The sequence below is a fragment of the Chinchilla lanigera genome, unplaced genomic scaffold (assembly GCF_000276665.1).
Source record: "Chinchilla lanigera isolate Chin_1 unplaced genomic scaffold, ChiLan1.0 scaffold00043, whole genome shotgun sequence".
NCBI lineage: Eukaryota > Metazoa > Chordata > Mammalia > Rodentia > Chinchillidae > Chinchilla > Chinchilla lanigera.
The window spans coordinates 10,951,775-10,977,369 of record NW_004955444.1 but is presented as its reverse complement, the minus strand read 5'-3'; the positions used below and the strand labels follow the sequence as shown (position 1 = coordinate 10,977,369).

At 35.2% G+C, this 25,595-nt stretch overlaps 1 protein-coding gene across 3 annotated transcripts in view; it reads left to right on the top strand.

Moving 5' to 3' along the window:
- Positions 1-25,595, top strand: part of LOC102006622 (chromosome unknown open reading frame, human C8orf34) — a gene marked incomplete in the record, with an annotated part of 371,108 nt that overhangs the window by 94,435 nt on the left and 251,078 nt on the right. For all 3 annotated transcript variants that reach the window (XM_013518173.1, XM_013518172.1, XM_013518171.1), the window contains 1 exon segment: positions 22,783-22,955. In XM_013518173.1, coding sequence (XP_013373627.1) covers positions 22,783-22,955 — 173 coding nt within the window.

Sequence of the window (25,595 nt, the reverse complement as noted above, 5' to 3'; positions counted from 1 at the left end):
TTATTTTCCAAAGTAAAATATTAGTAAGACTGTGGCCTCAATTACTTCATGAAAATCTATTTAATGTTTGGCACCAGTGAAAACTAACAGGTTTTTGTATCTGCTTGTGCATTCAGTCTGTTGTTATCTGTGTTCTTATGAAAAAATCTGGCATCAGGAATATAGAAAGGGTGTAGTATTTGGAAACATTGATGCCATCCATATTTGGTTAACATCAGTCCAGATATCTGCCTGAACAAAAAATGTATTAAAATTTGGCTTGGTGGCCAGATTAATAGATAGGGAATGATAACAAACAAAACTGAGATCACGTAAATCATGTCATTTAAAATAGTAAAGGTGATATAAAAATTGTGGTTTTTTTTTTTTGCAAAAACAATGAAGTTAACATTCTCCCTCAAACAAAATACAACTTTTGAATTTTGTACCATAAAAATGCATTCTGATTCAAGAAATACATACATGAATATTACTCTCTGCATTTTTTTTTGTGGTGCTAGGGATTGAATCCAAGACCCTTTAATAACTATCATATATGTTAAATTTAATTTAATTTATATCTGTACTAACTCTCAGAAAAACTAGACCTTAATTGTATAGAACAACAAACATAAAAATTGGGCATGGTCTTGCGGCTTTGTTCAGCTTTTCTAGGTCCCTTCTCAGTGACCTTATTGTCTTGCATACTTTGCCTCCTTACGTTATGACCTTCCTTCCAATTTTCAGAAACCTAGTAACCCTATCGTTTGCAGTTATGACCTGTGTGCTTCTTAAGTGCAACTATATGATCATCATTTCTAGATTCACCTGCTTTTTCCAATATACGCCACAAAGCCCTGACCGCATGACCACTGCCTGGGCTTTGGGGATTGTTTCTCTACTTGGTTCTCATCTCTCCTTTTTCCTGTTCTTGGACTTGCAACATCTCAGTTGGTTATAGGTTTTAGATGATCCAAGGAACTTTCATTATGTTTTGACTGAACAGAATGTGATCCACACTGGATAAATTATGGATGCTCTGACAATGGTCAGTCACCACCCTCGGGACCAACCCTTCTCTCATACCCTCTCTTTTCCCTCCGATCTAGAACAGAGAGTATCCAGCTAACAAAATGTCACCATGCTGATAAGTTTCATTGATTTATCTACTATTTCTAATTTTGAAAACTTAAGAGAAATTGCTGGATTGTATTCCATACATATTATTTTGGATTTTTATTGAGGAAGATGTCAGCAGTTGTCATAAATAATCTTTTTATGACTCCACTCTCATATCTGCTTCCCAAGGGTACCAGATAACACAAAAGAATCCCAGGCTTCTGGAGCCATACTTTCTGTCAGTTCTGTGCCTCAGGAGCCCTCTGATGAGCCAGGAGCCTGTGCCGTAGCACCCTCTGGTGACCATGAAGCTTACTGTCATGAATTTTCCTAAATAAGAAATAGCCAAACTCAAGCAGCTATTGGAAAGCAGTCAGTCATAATGACTTCCAGCCTGTGCTGACTTTGCACCAGTGTCTTCATTGTAGTAATAAGAACAAATACAGCTTCTTCATTTTGGTCCCTTACCAGTTTTAAGAATTCAATAAATACATATTGTTCTTAGCTCATAAAATAGTGTTTTACAGTCACATTTCAATTCAACTGCCATTTTGTTTATTTTTCTATGTCTTTAAAGGTAGTTTATGAGTCACAATAAAATTATTAATTTTACTTCCCATGAAAGATAAAACAGAGTTTAATGTTATTATCAAGGACATTTAAAAAAAAATTATGGTAGCTCCATGATAACACATCATTCTTTGCATTTCCCTCTCTTAGCCAATGTGCTGGCTTTCCACGATGCTATAACAAACTAAAACAACACCAACTGACTAACTTACAGGTCTGTAGTTTAGAAATTGACTACAAACCTCCATGAGCTAACATCAGGTTGCTGTCAGAGCTGTGTTTCTTCCTGAATGTTCTGCAGAAATCTGTGTCTTTGCCTTTTCACACCCCTGGAGGCTGCTGCATCTTTAGAGTGAGCAATACCTCATCTTGCTCACTTTAGCCAAAAAGCACCTTTCAGTGTACGGAATCATGCCAGGTTGGAACCACCTGGATAATCCATGTGATTTTTCCTATCTCAGGAACTTCAGTCCTGCAATGTTTTATTTGCTGTGTAAGGTAACATATTCCTAGGTTTTAGGCATCAAAACATGGAATCCACTGAGAAGTCATTGTTCTGCCTACATAGCCATTGTCCCAAATGGTAGTCTTCTTCATGAATATTTTTACTCCTCTGGCACCTATGATTCTAATTCACCCTTCGAAATGCCATAAAGTAGCCCTGGTTGGTGTCTGCTCAGCTCCTCACCACCAAGGCAATGTGACCTGGCCTTCAACTGCTGTGAGTGCTGGGTGCTTTTGAGCTCCCTCTTCTCTAGTGGGACCTATGCTGGCCAGCGATGCTTGGTTTGGTGCTCAGCCAGTGGCTTACTGAATTACACTTGAGATACTGTTCACATTCCAAAGCTCTCAGTGGCATCCGGCTGAGAGCAGTGTTAAAGGGACCCACACCTCTGCCTTGCTTCCTCTCCTCCTCACTCACTCTCTTACAGGTTTCGCTTGAGAGAGCTGCTTCAGTATCTTACTACCTCAGCTTCTGAGTCCAGGGAAAGACCACTAGATGGAAAATTTTTTCTAGACTCCCTGCTATCTTCCCAATTAAACACTGATTTTTAGGACTAGAATTAGGTCTCCATCTGTATCTTAAGCTTTTTTATCCTCTTTTCTATTCACCCTCTTATTTTTTCCCCTCTTCTGTATTCATACTCTGTACTGTACTCAACAATGGATAGGGCAGCTGCTTGTTTGCTTGCTTGAGGCAGTCTTGCTATGCAATTCAGGATGGCTGTGAACTCACTATGTAGCTCCACTTGGCCTCAAACTCACAGTGATCCTCCTGTCTCAGTCTCTTGAGTGCTGGGATTACAGGCGTGCGCCACCGCACCCTGCCAACAAGGGATATAAGGGTAAAGTAGCCAGACTGTGCTACTTCCAGGTCACATTTTATTCAGTTCCATATTTCTGTTCATGTCATCTTCTCCGCTCTGACTGCTACCCATCCATCAAGTTCCAGCTGTCCCTGGTCACTCTGCAGAGAGCCACCTCACCTTTCGTGATTTCTGGGAATGTATAGTGACGGCTTCAGATGACATTCCTTGTCCCATCCTGTGTGTATTTGTGTTCACAGACCATGGAAGTATCCTAGTGGTATGGAAAAGTCTAGACAGGCCGTTGGTGAAATCTTGGCACTTGCCATTTACTAACCATGTGGCCTCCAGGAAATCATCTATAAATGATGGGAGTTAGTTTTCTTCTCTGTAAAATTTAGACGGCTTTAGTAGCTACTGAAAATAACACTAATTTCCTGCTAGAAATAATTTCATGTAGATTGTTAAAACATCCAGACTATGAAAATTTCAAAGAAGTGTACAGGGAAGTCATTGCGAAATGAATGGAACTTAGGCTGAATATAAAGCTCAGGGACAGAACGCAGTTTTGAGGTTCTGGGTTGCTGCTCCAGTTGCTCCACAGTCGAACTTTGGCCAGTCAGTGTCATCGCCGTCCACAAGGTCACAGCAAACTAGTTGTCCGTGGGAGAAGAAACCATTCCTGCTACTGAATTCTCAGAAAACTCTGTTTCATTTGTCCTAGTGGAGCAGATTTTGCAAAATGTAGTCACTAGCACCTCAGAAGTATTCTGACAGTTCTGTGCACCAAAGGATACAGTCATCTGAGTGAAAAGAAATCTGTGGAATGGGAGAAACATTCCCAAAGCATATTTCTGCTAAGGTACTACTGTCCAAAATATATAAAGAATTCACAACTCAATAAAATTAAACAACACTTGATGAAAAGTAGGCAAAAGCCCTGAATAGACATTTCTCCATAGATGATGGAGAAATGACCAAGCACATGGAAAGATGCCCAACATGGCTAATTGTTAGAAAAATCCAAGTCACTCCATGGCGTGATACTGTCTCACGTCCAGTAACACGGTTACCAGGAGAAAGCAGCAACAGCGGAAAATACCATGTATTGGCGAGGCTGTGAAAAGGTTGGGGCCCTTCTGCACTGTTAATGACAATATACAATGTTGCAGCCACTGTGGAAAACAGCATAGCGGTTCTCCAGATAATTAAATAAAATTGCCATATGCTGCGGTTTTAATATTTGTACCCCTCCACATTTTTATTGAACTTAATCCCCAATGTAATGATATCAGTAGGTGGAACTTTAGGAAGTGATTAGGTCAGGAGACCACACCTTCATGAATGGAATTCATTTTCTTATCAAGGGGCTTTACGGAGCCCACTTGACCCTTGTGCTGCTCCTGCCACGTGAGAGCACAGTGTTCGTTCTTTCCTCCGTGTGAGGACGCAGCAAGGAGTCACTAAGAAGTAGCGAACAGACAATGTGCCTTTACCAGACACTGAGCTTCGGGCACCAAGATCTTGGACTTCCCAGCCTCCAGAACTGTGAGAAATAAAGTTCTTTGTTCTTTTTTTGTAAATTGCCTAGTCTAAGGCATTTTGTTAGACTCATAAGCCTGGAATAATGCACTAAGTGACCAAGCAATCCCATTTCTAAATATATATCCGATAAAATTGGAAACAGGATCTCTAAGAGGTATCTGCACACAGTGTTCATAGCAGCACTGATCGCAAACAGGAGAGAGGTGAAAGCAGCCCACATGCCCATCAGTGCTGAATGGACAAGCAAATGTGGTGCATACGTGCAATACCATTATTCAGTTCTATTAGTCAGGAACTACTGCCACAGTGTACAACACCGATAAATTCGAGGAACTTGCGCTGATGAAATAAGCCAGTCACAGAGAGACAAATGGCATATGATCCTGCTTATATGAGGCATTAAGTAGTCACATTTATAAGGGCAGGAGTGGTAGGTGTGAAGGGCTGAGTGTAGGGAAGATGGAGAGCTGTTTCATGAGTCTAAAATTTGTTTTGCCAGACAAATGACATGTGCTCAATGACTGAACAGTACCTTAGAAAGGGTTAGATGATAATTTCATGTTACGTATTTTTACTACAATTTAAAATCATACTTTCAGTTAGTAAGACCATTGCTTTGGTGGGAGGGACTTCCTAGACTAATGGTTACTGACTTAGACTGATGTCATAATGGAAAAGCAAACTTCTAGCAGCACAGTTCCACCGGACAGCCCAGAAGCGTAGGACTGGCTTTCCTGATGTTCTAGCTTAAGAAAAGCGTATATTTTAGCAGGAGTTCCTAATCCCATGGGCCACAGACCAACCCATGCCCCGTTAAGAATGGAGCCTGCAGCAGGAAGTGAGAGGCGGGAGAGTGAGTGGAGTTTCACCTGTGTTTACAGCCGCTCCCATCACTCGCAGTCCCATGTGAGTGCAGCCTCCTGTCAGATCCGCAGTGGCATTAGATTCTCATAGAAGCACGAACCCTACCAGGAGGGATGTGGGTTGTATGCTCTTTTGAATCTTCCTGAAACCATCTACCACGCCACACTGCCCCCACCCCTCTGTCCACAGAACCAGTCCCTGTTGTCAAAAAGGGCAGGGAATTAGAGTATTCAGACCTACAGGTAGCACCGTTCTGACTGCTTAAAGTACATGTCCTCCCTTACACTCACTACAGCCCTAGAAGGAAGCTTTTGTTGTCTCCAGCTTACAAGTGGGAAAATAAAAGCTTCAGAGAGTTTGTCAACTGGAGCAAATTTATAGATATGAACAATATACCACAGAACTGAGGCAGGAATACGCTTTAACTCCAAAGCCATTCTTCTCACTGCTTTGTTGTGCCTTCTGGAAAAGTTAAGCAGCTCAAAGGAAACCTATTTCAAATTATTTTAGAATGGTTGTATAGGTAACACCAGAATCCACTGCAGACATTATATGCCATGGGCCATCTGCTATTTGATAGTTGCTTCACTAAATGTACCAGTAGTGGCAAGTTGACTTTCTTGAAGTAAGGATGTTGTCTTGCCACACAGCTTGGTGTAGCTGTTCACTTTTTATTTCTAAGAATTTTCCTCAGGCAAAGAAATCTGGATTCTGTTGCTCTTTTGAATTATTATTTCACCAATGGTTTTGATATTTCCTAGATCCAACAGGGCAGACTTAAATTGCCATGACCCTTTCGACTGGCTTCTCTTCTGTATTGTCACATCCCCTATCCACTCATGTGTGACCACTCAGGCATCACCTGATAGTTTTAGCAGTGGGAAAAATCCATGGAGCTACTTTTTGTGCTATGTTGAACATATGTTTAATTTTTTTAAACAAGGTAATAGTTCTAATTTTTTTTTTTGTGGTACCAGGAATCGAACTCAGGACCTTGCACTTGCAGGTAGGTGTTTGTGCCACTGAGCTGTATCCCCATCAATAGTTCTAATATTAAGGAAAATAATCATATATGCTTTGCTGTATCTTTTGCCAGTGTGGTTCTTGTCCATATTTGCCTTTTAAAAGCTCTCATAAACAAAATACAGAAAGTGACAGTCAAGGAAACTTAGTTGGAATTATTTCACAGACACAGGCTTAGTATCTCTAATTATAGGGAGCTTCTCAAAATAGAGAATGAAAGATCTAAATTCTACTACAGCATGCTCTATAAGGAAATTCTTCACAGAGGAAAAAATCCTTCACTGTGTGAAAAGATGCTCAGCTTCATTTGAAATAAGAGAAGTGAAAATTAAACACTACTGCTTATCTATCAGGTTTACAAAAATCTCCAAGTTTGTCAAAATACTCTTTCAGTGAGTTTCTGGGGAAGCAGGCACTTTCACACATTGCTGGTAGGAATGCAAAACAGTACAAGTACCATGAATGGAAATGCTGAGTAGCTTAAACATTCTCTGTGCGGATACTCATTGATCACATGGTCTTGTTTCTATGGGCCTGTTTCAAGGCCACACTAAACAAATAGGAAGAGAACTGCATGTGTGATACATTGCCTGTCATGCTATTTTAGTAGAAAAGAAGTAGAAATAACAAAATGTAAATTAAAAGAATACTGGATAAATTTACTATATCCACAAAATAGAGAATTAAATACCTGTACAAAGGAAAAAATATATACAGGATCAGAGAATGATCCTCAGGATACATTGTTAAATGAAAAAAGCAAGAAGAAAAACATTTATGCTGTGTTACTATTTATCTAGGAAAGTAAAATGAAAATATACATATATGTTTACTAATATTAAAAACAAAACAATATCAAAACCTGTCATACTGTACAATATATACATACATATGTACATACATGCACACACACATAAACTTGTTTTTAAAAAGTTACTTATGTCAGAAGAGAAAATACAGAGTGTAGGAATAAGAAAAGAAGTAGAGAAGAGAGGATAGGGATAGAAGACTGACTTCTTAGAATTTTGATTATTTTACTTTGGAATTGTGAAATTTTCATATAATTTTAAAACAAAGTGAAATCTTCAAAGTAATAATTTCAAATAACCAAGGCAAGATGAAACAATTTAGTGGAATTTCATTTCAAATTGATGGCACAAACACATGGAAATGAATGTCCAGGAGTCATTAGAAGCTGGGATTTGACTGTAGGGAGATGTACTCCCAGTACAGAGAGAATAGCAATGTACTCTTAAATTTTTTATTAATCATGTTGTTAATGATAATGTTGTTGTACTTATAATGGATTTTTTTTACACTCTGTGTCATATACCAAAGAAGTTAGCATGTTAATATCTTTAAGAACTAGAATTTTTGATGTGAGGAAGAAAAATATATGTGTAAGATCAATAAGATTGAGTAAAAGTTCTATAATCCTGGTTTCAAATTTGAAGGATTAAGGACACAGGATTGCACAGGATTAGAAAACTGCAAAATGGCAAATATAGTACAGGTGCAGGCAAGGATTAACAAAATATGTTCAAGTTAGTGGGTGAAATTTTGATGAATTCCAGGATATTTACATAGTTTCAAAGTTACCCCCTCCCAGAGAATACTTTTTAATTAACAAGAGAAAAGTAGCTCATGTCTGCTGGTTTATTGAAAGGAACAGTTAATGCTTAAAATTTTTTATATTTTGACCAATTTTGCATGCTTATATCTGGTAACCTGAGCAACTGATTTGAAGACAACAATATGCAGCAGAGCAACCACTGGTGAATTCCTACCATCTTGTCTAGTGAAACTCTGTATCATCTCTATGGCTTTTTAAAATAATTACTTCTTATTCTTTTTAATGGTTTGAACAATCTTCCATTCTTACATCTGGTAATCTGAGCAATTTAGCTGAAGAAAACAAGATGTAATATAACAACCACTGTTAATTCCTATCATTTTGTTTGGAAACTCTATATAATTTTTAATGTTCTTGCCTTGTTTTGCTTATGTCTGTGATGTTGGTAATTTGCTATTGTTCTTTTTTTCTTTACAACTCTCTTCAAAACAAAAAAAAAAAAAAAGAGAAAAGTAGCAACTTTACATTGGAGAAAGTGGGAAGACACTACCTTAACCAAATCATTAAGGTTAGTACAGGCATTCATGAAAAAAAATCAATACCATATGCCTTTTGAAATGAAAAAATATCTCATTGCTTGTCATGTTTTTCAAAAATGCATGGCTTGAATATAATCACAAGGAAACATTTTCAAAATATAAATTGTACAATCTTCTAGAAAGTAAAGTTACCAGACTTTTTGCAGACATTAAAGTCATGTACATCAATGACTAAAAACTGTTTGAGATTAAAGGAAATTTGAAAATGATTACTGAATGCCGCATGTGATTCAGGATTTTCCTTTTTTCATGAGTTACTGGATAATTGGAGAAATTTAAACAAGGCTAGCTTATTAATATTGTTTCACTATTAATTACTGATTCTGATCATCATACTATTGCCATATGTGAAAATATCCTATATTTTGAAGGGTTTAGAACAAAGAATCATCACATCAGCAGTCATTTTGAGAAAACTTCATAGACATAAAATTTATATATATTTATATAAACATATGTTTACATATCTATAAATGATAAGACAAAATGTTAGTGGAAATTATACGCAAAATATCACACAACAATGTTGCTGTTATCACTTTAACAATATTTGAACAATTGAGGCAAAGGGTATGGGAATTCTTTGTTTTTCTTTTTCTTTTTTTTTTTTCCCACTAACGGACACCCAATTACAAAATACCATAAGAACAATGCAAGCAATACAGAGTTACAGATAAACTGGTAGGAAATTAACAATGGTTGTTGTATTACTTATTGATATCTTCAAAGAGGTTTCTCAGGAAAACAAATAAAGACATACAAGATTGATCAAATAATTAATCATTAACTGTTCCTTTCAGAAAAACAATAGAAGTCAGTAATACAACTGTGTTAGCTATCCTGTATATACATACATACAGAATTTCCCCTTCTTTCTTTTCTCTTTTCTCTCATCCCAGCTGCTCTTTATTTTTGAGCAGTTTCATTTCATTTCACAATGTCTATCATACCCCCTAATTTTTATTCACTCTTTCAAGTTCTTACACTAGTGAGACAATATGTTCCTTACACATGGAGGTCTGGTTTATTTCACTTATGAGTATGGTGTCTAGTTGTAACCATTTACCTGTAGAAGCCTCGAGTTTATCTTTCTTTATAGCTGAATAATATTCCATTTTATAAAAGTACCACAATTTTTTTATCCATTCCTCAGTGGACAGACATTTGGGTTGCTTCCACAATTTAACAATTACAAATTGTGCTGCTATGAACATAGGTGCACATGTATTGCTGTGATATGATGTTTTCAGATCTTCTGGGAAAATACCCAGAAGGGGAATAGCTGGGTCAAATGGGACTTCTAAACGTAGTTTGCTGAGAAATCTCCAAATTGATTTCCACAGTGGTTTCACCAGCCTGCATTCCCACCAGCAGTGGAGAAGAGTTCCTATTTCTCCACAGCCTCACCAGCATTTGTTATTGATTGATTTCTTAATGCTAGCCATTCTTAATGGGGTGAGATGAAATCTCAGTGTTATTTGAATTTACATTGCTCTAATGACTAATAATGTTGAACATTTTCTCATGTATTTATTTGCCGTTTGTGTTGCATTATCTGAGAAGTGTGTATTCATCTCAGCTGCCCATTTTTGGATTGGGTCTTTCAGTTTGGGGGGCTGATGTTTTTTAATTCTTTATATGTTCTAGATAGAAGACCTTTGTCTGAGAGACAGTCAGCTAAAAGCTTTTCCCAATTTGTGGATTTTCTTTTCACTGTGCTGGTGATTTCTTTAGATGTACAGAAACTTTTCAGTAGGATTAGATCCCAGTTGTTGATTCTTTGAAATATTTCACATGTGGTTTAGTTTTTGTTCATGAACTCTCTGTCTACTCCTATGTCTTCAAATTTTTACCTACTTTCTCTTCCAATAGATTTAATGTTTCTGTTTAAATATTGAGATCTGTGATCCATTTTGACTTTAGTTTCATGCATGGTGATAGACTTGGGTCTATTTTCAGTCTTTGGCTGGTGGCAAGCCAATTTTTCCAGCACCATTTATTAAAGAGGCGATCGTTCTTCCAGTGAGTTTGTTTGGCCCCTTTATCAAAGATTAGGTGGCTGAGTGTGTTTGTGGTTGTGGCTCTTTCTTCCAGTCTGTTCCACTGATCCTCAGGTCTGTTTCTTAAACAGTACCAGGTTGATTTTATCGCAGTAGTTTTGTAGTATAATGAAAAGGATGAAATCACTACAGATCCTACAGAAAAGCAAAAGATCATTAATACCTACTTTCAAAATCTTTACTCTGATAGTATAGAAAACTCAGAAGAAATGACAGATGAATTACCAAACTTGAATCAAGAAGATATAAAAATCCTGAACAACCCAATATCAATTAATGAGATTGAAAACATGATTAAAAACTTACTGACAAAGAAAAGCCCAGGTCCTGATGGATTCACAGCAGAATTTTACAAGAAATTCCGAGAAGATTTAATACCAACCCTCCTCAAACTATTCAATGAAATTGAAAAGGAAGCAATTCTCCCTAACTCATTTCTGGAGGCAAGCATCATACTGATACCAAAACCAGAGAAAGACCCAACCAAGAAAGAGAACTACAGGCCAATCTCCCTAATGAATAAAGATGCAAAGATACTCAATAAGATACTAGCAAATAGAATGCAGCAAATAATCAAGAAAATCATATGCCACGACCAAATTGAATTCATTCCAGGAATGCAGGGATGGTTCAATATTCACAAATCAATAAATGTTATACACCATATCAATACAGCCAAAGACAAAAACCACATGATCATCTCAATAGATGCAGAAAAAGTTTTCGACAAAGTCCAACACAAATTCATGATAAAAACCCTACAGAAACCCTCTTTAATAAATGGTGCTGGAAAAATTGGCTTGCCACTTGCCAAAAACTGAAAATAAACATAAGTCTATCACCACACATGAAACTAAAGTCAAAATGGATCACAGATCTCAATATTAAAATAGAAACACTAAATCTGTTGGAAGAGAAAGTAGGTAAAAATTTTGAAGACAGAGAGCTCATGAACAAAAACCAAACCACAAGTGAAATACTTCAAAGAATCAACAACTGGAACCTCACCTTACTGAAAAGGTTTTGCACATCTAAAGGAATAACCAGCAAAGTAAAAAGAATGCCCATAAATTGGGGAAAAAATTTAGCTGGCTCTCCCTCAGACAAAGGTCTTCTATCTAGAACATATAAAGACTTTAAAAACATCAACCTCCCCCAATTCAAAGACCCAATCCTAAAATGGGCATGGGAGATCAATACATACTTCTCAGATAAAGAAATACAAATGGCAAATAAATACATGAGAAAATGTTCAACATCATTAGTCATTAGAGAAATGCAAATTAAAACAACACTGAGATTTCATCTCACCCCAGTAAAAAAGGCTATCATTAAGAAATCAACCAATAACAAATGCTGGTGAGACTGTGGAGAAATAGGAACTCATCTCCACTGCTGGTGGGAATGCAGACTGGTGAAACCACTGTGGAAATCAGTGTGGAGATTCCTCAGCAAACTAGATCTAGAAGTCCCATTTGACACAGCTATTCCCCTTCTGGGTATTTTCCCAGAAGATCTGAAAACATCATATTACAGCAATATATGTGTACCTATGTTCATAGCAGTGCAATTTGTAATTGCTAAATTGTGGAAGCAACCCAAGTGTCCAGCCACTGAGGACTGTATAAAAAACTTGTGGCATTTTTATATGATAGAAAAACCCTACAGAAAGTAGGAATAGATGTTCTTTATCTCAATCTGATCAAAGCCATCTATGATAAACCAACAGCCAACCTCATACTAAATGGACAAAAACTGAAAGCTTTTACTTTAAAATCATGAACCAGACAAAGAAGTCCGTTGTCACCACTCCTATTCAACATAGTTCTAGAAGCATTAGCCAGAGAAATTACACAAGAGAGATAAATAAAAGGAATAAGAATAGGAAAGGAAGAATTAAAATGATCACTATTTGCAGATGACATGATACTTTACATGGAAGATCCCAAAAATTCCACAAGAAGACTCCTTGAATTAATTAACAAATTCAACAGTGTAGCTGGATAACACTTCAACACCCAAAAATCAATTGCATTCCTATACACAAATAACAAACAAACCGAGAGAGAAATTAAGGAAACCATACCCTTCGCAATAGCATCCAAGAAACTGAAGTATTTAGGAATCAATCTAACAAAAGAAGTAAAAGATCTATTCAATGAAAACTATAGTACTGTGGAAAAAGAGATCAAAGAGGATTTCAATAAATGGAAAACTCTTTCCTGCTCATGGATAGGAAGAACCAATATTGTGAAAAATGGCCGTACTACCCAAATTACTGTACAGATTCAATGCAATTCCTATTAAAATACTATTAGAGTACCTCACAGCTCTAGAGAAAACATTTTTTAAAGTTATCTGGAATCAGGAGAGACCCAGAATAGCAAAAGCAATCCTGGGCAACAAAGACAAGTCAGGTGGAATCACAATCCCTGACCTGAAATTATGTTTTTCTTTTTCATATTACAATTTTTCATAAGTATGAATTTTATAAAAATAAAATACTTGAAAAATAAATTTTCTTAAATTTATCTTTTATTATCATTCCAATAAAAATTCATACAGTGCTGAGATTCATTGTTAAGTATTATTTCACTTTTAAAGGAATCAGTGTCCATTGACCAATGGCTGATGCCAAATCGGGAGCAGAGAATGTCCAAAAAGAAATAACTATGTCTCATCATATAAAAAAGCAAGAACTAAGATTCTATCAAAAGGGTTTAGGGGCTGGGGATTTAGCTCAGTGGCAAAAGCGCCTGCCTGGCAAGCGCAAGGTCATGAGTTCGGTTCCTGGTACCGGAGAAAAAACAAAAAAAAAAAAAGAGGGTTTAGGAGCCAGCTGAAAAATAATATCCCAGTGGGAAGAGTGGAGAAAATCTGAACATTGGAAAGAATAAGAGCTGCATTGTACTGCATTATATAAAATTTAAATTGTTATGTTTATTTTAAAAATCCCTCATTAAAAATCTTTGGATGATATTAGAGATCCAAAGCTATTATTTTAAAAAAACTGACAAAAGTAAAAGGAAAGAATAAAATTTTTAATCTGTCTTTTCTGTACAACTTGTGTAGTTCAGGATAACCAAGTATTTAATGGCAGGAAATTTTTCTTTACAATATTCCATTAAGTAAATGAATACAGAATTATGAAAGTAGACCATCATCATTTGGCAATTTGATGAATTAATTGATTTAAGCAAAATGTTCAGTGCTGCTGACATTACTGAAGAAGAGTCAATGGGGTATTACGTACCTTCTGATGAAAGTAGATCCATTCCCTTGAAGTACTACCGGTAAGGACAAAAACAAGAACAAACTTTCACCTAGTTCTAACTGCTAATTTTCAGAAGTCACAAGGGGGAGAGGGGGACTTCAAAACACATTGCAGGAATGCAAAGAAAAAATGTATTCTGTGCAGAACTTATAGGACAAAATCTCTAAACTTTACATTTTTCAAACAATCAAAAATTATAAAAGAAAAATGAAATAGAGGAAGAGTAGATTAAAAGAAATGTGAAAGACTGTCAGTGAATCACAAGTAGAATCTTGCTTAGAGCCTGACTCATGCAGATAAAAGGTAATTTTCCTGAGATAATCAGGGAAATTTAAAAATTTAATATATGCTGTTATTAGCGAATTATTGTTGATTTATGGCTAGGTGAGATAATGGTATTATATTTATTCACCAAAAATGCCACTGTGCTTTTTTAGAAATATATACTGGGAATAATTACAAAGAAGAGATGATGTAAGAGGTTTACTTTGACATAATCAGGGCAAGAAAAAGGAATTAGGAAAGGATGTAGGGGAAGATAGGATGAAGTGAATTTGTCCATGACCTGATAGTGGGAGAAAATGTGTGTAAAACACAAAGGAACTTATGTTATATGTATAGCCTTTATCAGTTTATTTATCCAAAATAAATAGTAAAGTTTTAGGTCATAAATAGGAGGATGCAAAAAATAAAGGGAGAGGAAGGAATATGTACAACTATTAGGGCTGCATTATACTAGATATATTTCGATATTTTTAAAAATTTGGTTATAACAACAATCCAAACTAGTGATTATGCTTTTTCTGATTTACAAATAAGAAAATGGAGTCTAGAATGATTAAGTAATTTGCTCAACATCTCAATAGTAGTTCTTGATAGACCTAGAAGAAATACTCACATCTTGTCTTCTGACACCTCATCTTCTTATCCCAAATTCATGCCATATTCTATACGGCCATAAAATGAAAAAATCTGAAAACAAATTTAATGCATTAGTAGCATTACTAAGATATAATTCACACATCATGAAATTCACCCTTCTGTTTATTTTTTATTTTAAAGAGAAAAGAACAAAAACAAAGACAAAAACACAACATCACAAAAACTATAAAAATGATACAGAATTTCAAAAGATGATAGGAAATCAACAATGGTTATTGTGTTATTTATTATTATTATCTTCAAAGTAGTTGCTCAAATTACCAAATATAGATATGCAAGACTGATCAAACAATTAAACATTAACTGTTCCTTTAAATAAACTGATAGAAATCAGTATATAATTCTCTTAGCTATCTTCTGTATTTATACATATATTTTTCCTTCCTTCTTTCTTTTCTCCTTTCCTTATTCCAATTGTTCTTTCCTATTAAGAAGCTTCTTTGCCTTTCACACTATCTATTGTACCTTTCAGATTTTATTTACGCTTTCAGTTTCCTACACTAGGGAGATTATATGATGTTTACACGTACAAGTCTGATTCATTTCACTTATGAGTATGATCTCTAGTTGCATCCATTTATCTATAAAAACCTTGACTTTACCCCTCTTTTTTATTTTAATAATAAAAGGAGGCAAACTTTAACAGACAGATAACCTTTTAAGAATAGCAAAAGAACAGTACAGACAATACAGAGTTACAAACAAAGTGGTAAGAAATTAGCAGTGCTTGTTGTATTACATATTGATATCTTCAAAGTGGTTTCTCACGAAAACAGATAGAGACATGCAATATTGATCAATCAAGGACTCCCTGACAATTTCTTTCAGCAAAGAAATAGAAGACAGTAGAACAACTATGTTAACTATCCTGTATATACATACATACAAAATTTCTCCTTCTTTCCCTTCTCTTTTCCCACATCCCTGTTGCCCTTTACTCTTGCGTGTTTTCTTTATAGCTGAGTAATACTCCATTTTATAAAAATATGACATCTTTTTTTATCCAGTTCTCAGGAGATGGGCATTTGGCTTGTTTCAAAAAAATTTTTTATAACAAATCGTGCTGCTGTAAACATGGGTGCACATATATCACTGTAGTATGATATTTTTAATTCTTCTGGTAAAATATCCAGAAGGAGAATACCTGGGTTAAATGGGATCTGTAATCCTAATTTTTTGAGGAATCTCCAGACTAATTTCCAAAGTGGTTGCACCAGTTTATATTGACACCAACAGTAGGGGTCTTGTATATAGATATCATGTCATTGGCGAATAATGATAATGTCACTTCTTCCTTTCCTGTCCTTCTGACTTTTATTTCTCTCTCTTGTTTAATTACTCTGTCTAGTGTGTCCAGAACTATACTGAAAAGGAGAGGTGACAGTGGACATCCTTCCCTCATTCCTGATTTTAGAGTAAAAGCTCTCAGTTTTTGTCCATTTAGTATGATGTTGGCTGTTCTTTTGTCATAGATGGATTTTATTAGACTGAGATAAAGAGCATCAGTTCCAATTTTTGGTAGGGTTTTATAATGAATGAGTGCTGAACTTTATCAAAAGCTTTTTCTGCATCTATTGAGATGATCATGTGATTTTGTCTCTGGCTCTGTTTGTATGGTGTATTACATTTATTGATTTGTGTATGCTGAACCATCCCTGCAACCCTGGGATAAATCCCATGTGGTCACGGTGTATAATCTTCTTGATGATTTGTTGAATTCTGTTTGCTAGTATCTTATTGAGGATTTTTGTATTTATGTTCATTAGGGAGATTGGCCTGTAGTTCTCTTTTTGGTTATATCTTTCCCTAGTTTTGGTATCAAGATAATATTTACCTCCAGGAAAGAGTTAGGGAGTGTTGCTTCCCTTTCAATTTCATTAAAGAGTTTGAAGAGTATTGGCATTGAATCATCTCTAAATTTGTTAAAGAATTAAGCAATGAATCCGTCAGGACCTGGGCTTTTCTTTGTTGGTAAGGTTTTAACTACACTTTCAATCTCATTAATTGATATTGGCTTATTTAGAATGTTTATATCTTCTTGATTCAGCTTAGGTAATTCATATGTATCTAGGAATCTGGCTGTATCTTCTGTTTTCCATCCTATGAGAGTAAAGTTTTCAAAGTATTTATTGATGATCTTCTGAATTTCCATAAGATCTGTAGTGACTTCACCCTTAACACAGTTCTGTGACAGTGCCCATATTTAATCCCAGAAATGTGCTGGGTATGAAGCTTACCTTGGCCTCTGGATGTGGGGCCTGGGACTGCACTTCTGGTGCTGGAGTTCTCTGGAGTCCAACTCCTGGCTCCTTACTGCTGCTTCAGACACTTCCACACTGCTGGTCTCACCAGTTACTGTGCCCTCTAAAGGCGTGTGTGCGCACATGCACCTGGGGCCCGGCTGTTGTCCTGTGTCTCAGGTCTTGGGGTTTACTCAACAAAGGTGTGTGTCCCTACACTCCTCTCAAGGACCCTGCCATCTCGGAGACAATGGAGGAAGAACAGAGTGCAGACTCACCCCCCTCTAGCATGTCCCGAGTCACGCCAAGTGCAGACCGCAAAATCCACTCTTCGAAAGTGTAGTTTATTTGTTCTTAGTATAGTCACAGAATGTGCAACCATTACCACAACCAAAGGTGAGGATATTTTCATCATCCCCAAAGGAAATCTCATACCCACAGCTGTTCCCAAGGCTTTTTAATCATTCAGCCTTAGATAACCACTAATGTACTTTCTGTCTCTGTAGCTTTGCTTCTTCTGAAAATTTCATCTAATACATACTATGCTTTTATCATACAAGTGTAGTCTTTGTGACTGTCCTCTTTCACTTAAAATAATGTTTTAGGGTTAATCTATATTCTAGAAGAATCAGCACTGGATTCTTTTTTGTTGCTGTATAATAATTCACTGTACAGATATACCATCCTTTGTTTATTCATTCATCATTTTGTGGGCAACTAAGTTTCCATTTTTCAGCTACTATGAATAATGTGTACTATTTTAGATTCCTACCAGAAAGTGAGAGTTCCATTTCCCCCATGTCATTGCTATCATTGATTATGGTCTGTCTTTAAAATTATTGCCATATTTATGGGCACGAAGCAGTATTTTATTGTAGTTTTGTTTATTTCCCTAATAACTGGTGATGCTGGTAATGTATTAGTGAATTATTTATTATTGAAACTTTGTGTCATGCATTCATTCACTCCACAAATGTTGGAGTACTTTCTATATGGCAGTCCTTAGAAAAGAAGTGATACTATAAATGTCACTGTGGACCGAATGCTAATAGTTGGTGGGCTTGTTAGTGAGAAGATCAGCAAATTCTGTTTTGATTGCTTTCATTTTCTCATAGAAATGAATAAGCAATATTGATTGGCTAAGACAGATATTGATGTTAAGTGAGGAATGAAATATATTAGGACCAAAGGAGAAAAAAATCACAACTAATAAGACTTCAGTAAATCTAATATATATTTTATTTACTCTAAAAATTAATATGAATATATCATGCATCAAAATATAAAAAGAATAACAAAATGAATATCTAGTATGTACAACTGAAGAATAATTTATTATTGATGTAGCTGAAAGCTTTGTGTAACTGTACCTGATAATAGCCAACCTCATCCTATACTCAATTTTATTATCTTGCTTTTTTCTTTGTTGTTTGACTACATGTATGCATGTATGCACATACATATTCCTGAGAGATTGTTCTTTAGTTTTGTATGGTTTTGAACTTTGTACAAATGGTGTCGTACTGCAAGCATGTTTCTTCAAGTTACTCTTTCCCAAAAAAATGATGCTACAAATGCTGGTTTATACATTCCCTTGCCTGCATAAGCAATAGCTGTCTTCTCTTAGGTACAGAATTAGAAGCTCACTTTCTTGGCACTCTGTCATGTGCATTTTTATCTTTACTACATAATTCAGCATTTTTCTTTGTGAAGTTTATAGTAATTTACATATGATTCAACAGTTTGTAATATTTTCTTTACTTCTGATTCCTGCCAACACTGTCTGCCATCCATTTTAATGAAAGGTAGCTTCTACTGCACTCACTTACCAAGGTTATCATTTTCAGCAAAGTTGAATGCCTGCTCATTTCTTTTGCCCAATTTTTTTTACCCAGCTATTTTTCTTTTGATTTTTGTGAGTTTATTATGCATTTTGGATGGCAAAGTCGGTTATCTGCCTCGATCTGATTCACTTATCCTGAGCTTTTTTTAAATAGTGCTCATTATTAATAAATATTTTAATATTAGCTTGTAATATTAGTGTTTTGTTAAATCCATTTCCACTTGGACTTATAAAATTACTGCCTTTTTTTTTTCAAATTTTTTTCATATTTAGATCTTCCATCCACCTGCAATTATTACTATCTTTTAGTAGGGCAAAAAGTTGGAAGATACTGTCTCCATTATAGATAACTTTCTTAGAATCATTTACTGAGAAGTTCATTATTTATCCTTCTGTATGCATGTTGCTTCTGTCTCAAATCATTGCCAAGCCCATGTTTGCCTGCCCCATCTGCTTGGGATTTGTGGTAAGGGAGAGTGTCCTGGTCGGGAAGACATGATAGAGAAAAGCTGCTCTCCTAGTGGTGGCTGGGAAGCAAAGAGAGGGGAAGAAAGCCATCAGTGAGAATGACCTAACTTCCTTCCAGCAGGTCCCACCTCCTAAAGGATCTACTGTCCCACAACAACAACAAAGGCTAGTAACAAATCCTGTGAGTCATAGCCCCTAGGAACATTTAAGATCCAAATGATAACAGAATTTAGCTCGTGGTCAGAGCAGTTGAATTCACTGTGAGTTAGGCAAGGGAGCAACCTTCTTGGTGAGAGCTAATCTGGGATACAGTAACTAGTTCCTATATATGTGAGCTTGTTGCCGATGGACTGCACTAAGCAAATCTGTGACCTTTAGCAGAATTTCTCACTAAAAAATGTTTTGCTCCATAAATTTAAATGTGCTTGCTTAAGAACCTCAATATCTAGGGAACTCTAACCTGGAAAGGGGAAACATAATGTAGTTTTATATTTCTAAAGGTTAATTCTGATTTGCAAAAATTATCTGAGAAATTTTAAATTATTTGTTTACCATGTGCTTAAGATATTTTTTAAAACACTGTGTGTTCATGTGCATCTTTACATTTATTTTACGAGATACTAATGTTTGTAGTCTTGTACGTGTAGCATTGAGAATCGCTCTCTTCACTTTGAGAGGGATAGATGGAAAGATTCTTGCTTAGCTTAATGAAATCTAAATAATACAGCCAAAGATAAGCCTGCTATTTTAACCTACATGAGAGTAGACTAGATTCAAGGATTTTCAGAGAGACACAACACTTTTTAAAAGAGAAATTATTCTTTGCTTCCTCTTTCATGAAAACTATCATATGAAAAAGTTTGTGCAGAAACATAAAAGTAGGAGAGTCCTATTTTTTCACTCATAAGCATTGACTTTCTAACCCCCCTGACCTTGTTTGCAGCTCTTTGGTTGCCTTGCTTCTGGGCTTTTTCTTACTAAATTTCTGCCCCCGGTTGGAGTTAAACATCTTGAACATCAAACCATTTATCCTTCACTCTGTGCTCTACTTTGCAACAGCAATGGTGTCTATCATTTTATTTAACTTCGCAGTAAGCAATCAAGGAGTTACTTCTGATTCTCTGCAGTTCTCAACTCTTTTTTATCATACCTAACTCTAAATCGCATTTCATTTCTTTTTGTTTACACCGCCTAAATCCACTCATTCCTGTTGTTTCAGTGGTTAGTTTTTTTGTACCACTTCTTATGCTGTTGTTGAATTTAGAGCAAGACAAACCTCCAAGCTCAATTCTATACCATTATATAGATAAGATTAATCGCATTCAATTAATTATCCAACCTCTCCGGTACTTTATGAAATAAAACTTTATACAGTAAAAACCCACATCAATTCCCTGTTGTTCTTCCTCTGCCTATACTGACAACCAAACATCTGTTCTTACCCAACCTGAGCAATTTGGGCAATTCTGTTTACCATTTTATTTCCAGATATATCACATATATAGAAATGGTTTGAATTGGGTCTATGTCCTTAACTAACTATATGTAGCATATACTCAGAATTTTATAGTTTTATTATGTTGCATACTGACATATTTGATACAATAAATTTTATAATTCTCATCACTTCCACTTTACAATTAGAGAAAATGATATTCAAATAATAACATTTTCAAGAAAAATAGGTCAAAAAGGATTCTGGAGCTGTAAATATGTTCATAATTTTTTTTTATTCCAAAGCAAGTCTTTGCCTTAATCTATTTTTAAAAATAAACATAGAATTAATTATATTTTAATCTATAAATTTATAGATTTAAATATGCATTACCATTTAAATTCTAATTACTTTTCTTCAAATTCTATTAAATTGTGGCAGATGAATATGTCTTTTCAATTATTTCAAAACATTAAATTGATTTGACAATTTCACAGCTGAAATTCACTGGAATTCTTCATTATCTTGACTCAGAATTTGTCGTTGAAATTTATTGTCGTAAAAACACTCATATACAGTTTACCTGCTATATTTTCATGTAGGTTTAAATAATATTAAGATATCCAACTTGTCATCATTTAGAGAAATGCTTATCAAGTATGATTTAGTTATATTTTGTGTTGTTTTTTATATTGTGTTTATATATTAATTATTTATTACATTTATGTATTATGATGTTATGTTTGTATTGAACTGTATATTGAATTCATATAATGCTTTTGTAAATTGTAATGATTCAGAACACCACATCCAAATTCTTAAGTATTTGTTTAAGGCTTTTTATACCAAAGCTTTTCCCTAAACATATTTTAAGCAACTCATGTGTTTCTCAGATCGAGGTATTTTTGAAAAGACCAGATAAGTACATATCCATTGTATAATTGAAAAGATATGAAAACACTTAAAATCATCTGTGGTTCCTACATAAGGATAAAACCTTTATTAAATTTTGTTCTTATTCATTATTACCATGGAATATCAGTTATGTACAATACCAAGTGTACATAAATGTTAGAGAAAGAATAAGTTTATGAATTAAGGAATGAATAGTATAAATAAACCCATACGATTTTTGAACAAAATTTAGCCCACACTATAGATAATGCTACTTAACTTGTTTTTGCACCCAGTAGACCCTTAGAAATCACATGTATTCAGTGTTCTGAATACCATTTTCATAGCTACATCATAGCCAGGTTGTATAATTGAGTCACCTCACTTCGGTTTTGTAAAAAGAGACTAACATTTTCGCATTAGTGTGACATACAAGTTGCTGATAATTTCTTTACCTCAGACCTTTACTGGATCCTTGTAAGTTTAAAATGCCTCCCAGGGGCTGGGGATTTAGCTCAGCAGCAAAAGCGCCTGCCTGACAAGCGCAAGGTCGTGAGTTCGGTTCCTGGTCCCAGAGAAAAACCAAAAAAATAAAAAAAATAAAATAAAATGCCTCCCATTTGAAGATAATTCAAACATCTGCACCTATCTCTTCTTGCTTTTGTCTCTCGGTGCCAACCCAGTTTCCTGCAGAGAAGCTATAGTATTTACCGCATTCTTTAACTTTGTGGGTCTCATTGCAGCTTCTCCTTCCCAACATAGATAGTAGTTTCACTCTTCCTTCCTGAGAACACACATGTAACCTTCCATAGCAAATTGCAGGGTTTCACTCCTAGGTCGCAGTGACCTTTGGGAACTAGCATAACTCACACATGGTAGAACAAGTCATTGTGTAGATACAGAGAGAACTGAAGTTTCACATCAAGCCCAAGAGAAAAAAATGTTTTAGATTGAGTGGGCAGTCACAACTTTAGATAAGGTTATTTTCCTGCTGTGTATTAACAAGAAAAAGCAATTTAAGGCAGCACATTCTTTTCTCCCCTTCAGGAAACAGTGGCTTTTAATTCTTCTCTTCTGAGGCCTCGTGTGATTGGAGAATGGATTGGTAGAGAAGAAAATGATGCTGATCCACTGGCTGCTGAAATGCTGCAGCCCCCAGTTCCAAGAAGTAAAAACGATCAGTGGGAAAGTGAAGACAGTGGCTCTAGTGCTGCAGGAAGGTGAGATGAGCTGTCTTCCAGTACTCTATTTCAGTCATTAAAAGGGAAAGTAAAACTAAGCACATGATCTTGATGAAATCCATGATAGTAATTTTACATATGAAATTGATTGACTCCACAGTGGATAAAGAATAGCTAAATTTAACCATTCTACAATGGTTAAATTGGTTAAAGTTCAAAACATCATGGTGTACACTGTAGATATAATTTTATCTGTCCATTAAAAACTTAATTACTATTTTTAAATTAGAGTGTTACTGTACTACTGTACTTGCCTGTGGGTTTTTGTTTGATTGTTTTCTTAACATTAGGAGGTTACCATCTTTTTGCTACTAAAACCAGTGCAGAAGTAATTCCAAGGTCATAGACTGTAGGTCAGGACTGACTATTATTGGGAAGCAAGTGGCTAGCTGTTAAGAATTAGAGAGTGGGGACTTCTGCTATCCTAAAAAGATGTAGCTAGTCATTGCAAAAACTACTAAATGTATAATGAGTGGACTCTAAGAGGGAGAGTTTATGTGGAATATAAAGAAAGACAAATCTTGGTTTACAGCTATTTAAGTTTATAGTAGAGACCTATGAACATTATTTATTTGGATTTTCTCTTTAATGTTTTAAACTATTATGATATACGAACTAAGAAGCACACATAACTGATTTCACTCAGCCCTGATGTTTAAAATGGTGAGAGACTGGTCTTAGCATCTATACACTGGTAGACACGAAGTACAGTAATGTTAAAATGTCCAGATCATATTTATTAGAAAAAGTATATTCTTTATTCACCATCTTTTGTCAATAGCAACTATAATGAATACAACTCAAAATAAAAAATGGAAACTTCAGGGAAATTGGGATGAAATGCATTTTGGGAGTTTTATCTTAAACAGGATCAGAAAATGGACTTACATACTCATGAATTAAAATGTGACAGGAACATAAATTTTCTCTGACTTTTATTAGCCAACCACCACGGAAGACTTTTCTCTCCATGCTGTAGCTATAGTAAGTTCGTATTTCCCATATTGAATTTAGCCCCAACCAATAACTTATTTTTTCCTCAAAGAGAAAATTGTACTTCTACAATGTAATAACTTTCAGAGATTCTATCCTTTGACTTATCTCTTGGCTGGAGGGGAAGAAGTTGAGAATACTCATTAGTGTGCTTGAGGCATCTATAAAACTGATTCAATTTCCATGAGAAATAACTTTTAAATTATTTAAATAGTTTTTTAAAAATCCAGTTATCTTCTTTTGTGAAATGCCAGATCAATTTCACCTGCCAATGAAAGTAATTTTATTTTTAACACCAGACTTATAAAGCCCAGTAGACCTTTATCTTTAGGCATTGTTCGATCTTTCATTCTGAAATATAAAATAGAGAAATGTCAACTTTCATTTACTCTTAATAATAATCATAGCTATTTACTGCAAATGTCGGTGGTTTTACTTTCTTCCTAGCTTCAGTGAGTTTTCATTCTTTGTAGAATACTCAATAAAAGTGAATTCTTTCTGCAATCCTAGTTGAATCCTTTACTCAGACAATTCAATCCACAAAATTCTTCCCCAAATATATTTCTTGAAAGATTGTTTCATCATTATTTTTCTCTGTCTTTAAATTACGGGCTGATATATTATCTCTGACATGAAAAAGTGGTAATATCCTACCTAGATGCCTCATTAATCAGAAAAATACGTGTGTATCTGAATTAAATGTAGAGAAGAGTGTTAAACTATGAGTTAGAGATTATATTCCTCCTATATTTTAAAACAAAACAAGATTCCTGGCCTACTACAAATAACTCACATAACATTAGATTTGATTTGGATGAATTAGGGTTAGAAATTTTAAATGGCACTAGAGTCTATACCTTTTAGCTTTTATGTTTAAATAGTAATGAACTTGTATTATAATTTAACAGTCTTAAACATTAACATAACAAGTGATTTTCTAGACCTTTCAAATAATTGATTCTCAACTTTGATTTTTAAGCCTGAATTTATCCAATTTTCTTTCCTAATTGGGGCTGATACATGGTTGTTATCAACCAGCATCTTGTAGGAGGCATGGCTGTTATGAGATACCTGCTAAGAAATGCATATTCACAAGACTGTATATGCTAATTTGTTTTAGTTATACTATGAGTTTCTCTTAATTCACTGAAAGTTTTGTCTGTGTCTTGTACTCCGATTATTTTGAATATGATACAATATATTAACTATTGTCATTCTTTTATTATTTTGTTATGAAATTGTGTTTTATTTTTCCTAAAACAAAAAAAAAATTAAATAATGAGGACCCTAAAAAAGGACTGGTTATAGTCTATCTGTATTTTTCACCCATCTTGTTTTTTTGTTTGTTTGTTTTTTTGTTTTTTTTTTGGTTTTTCTCCGGTACCGGGAACCGAACTCACGACCTTGCGCTTGCCAGGCAGGCGCTTTTGCCGCTGAGCTAAATCCCCAGCCCCTTTTCACCCATTTTGCTAACTTGGTTTTTTCTATTGTTTATTGTTTTAAGTCTTATCTGAATAGTTGCTTTGAGAATAGTCAGTCTTTAGTACATAGCCACATTTACCGCTCATGCAGAATTATACATATGTGATAGGCTAATATAATAACCCTGAGTCTTTTGAGCATAAA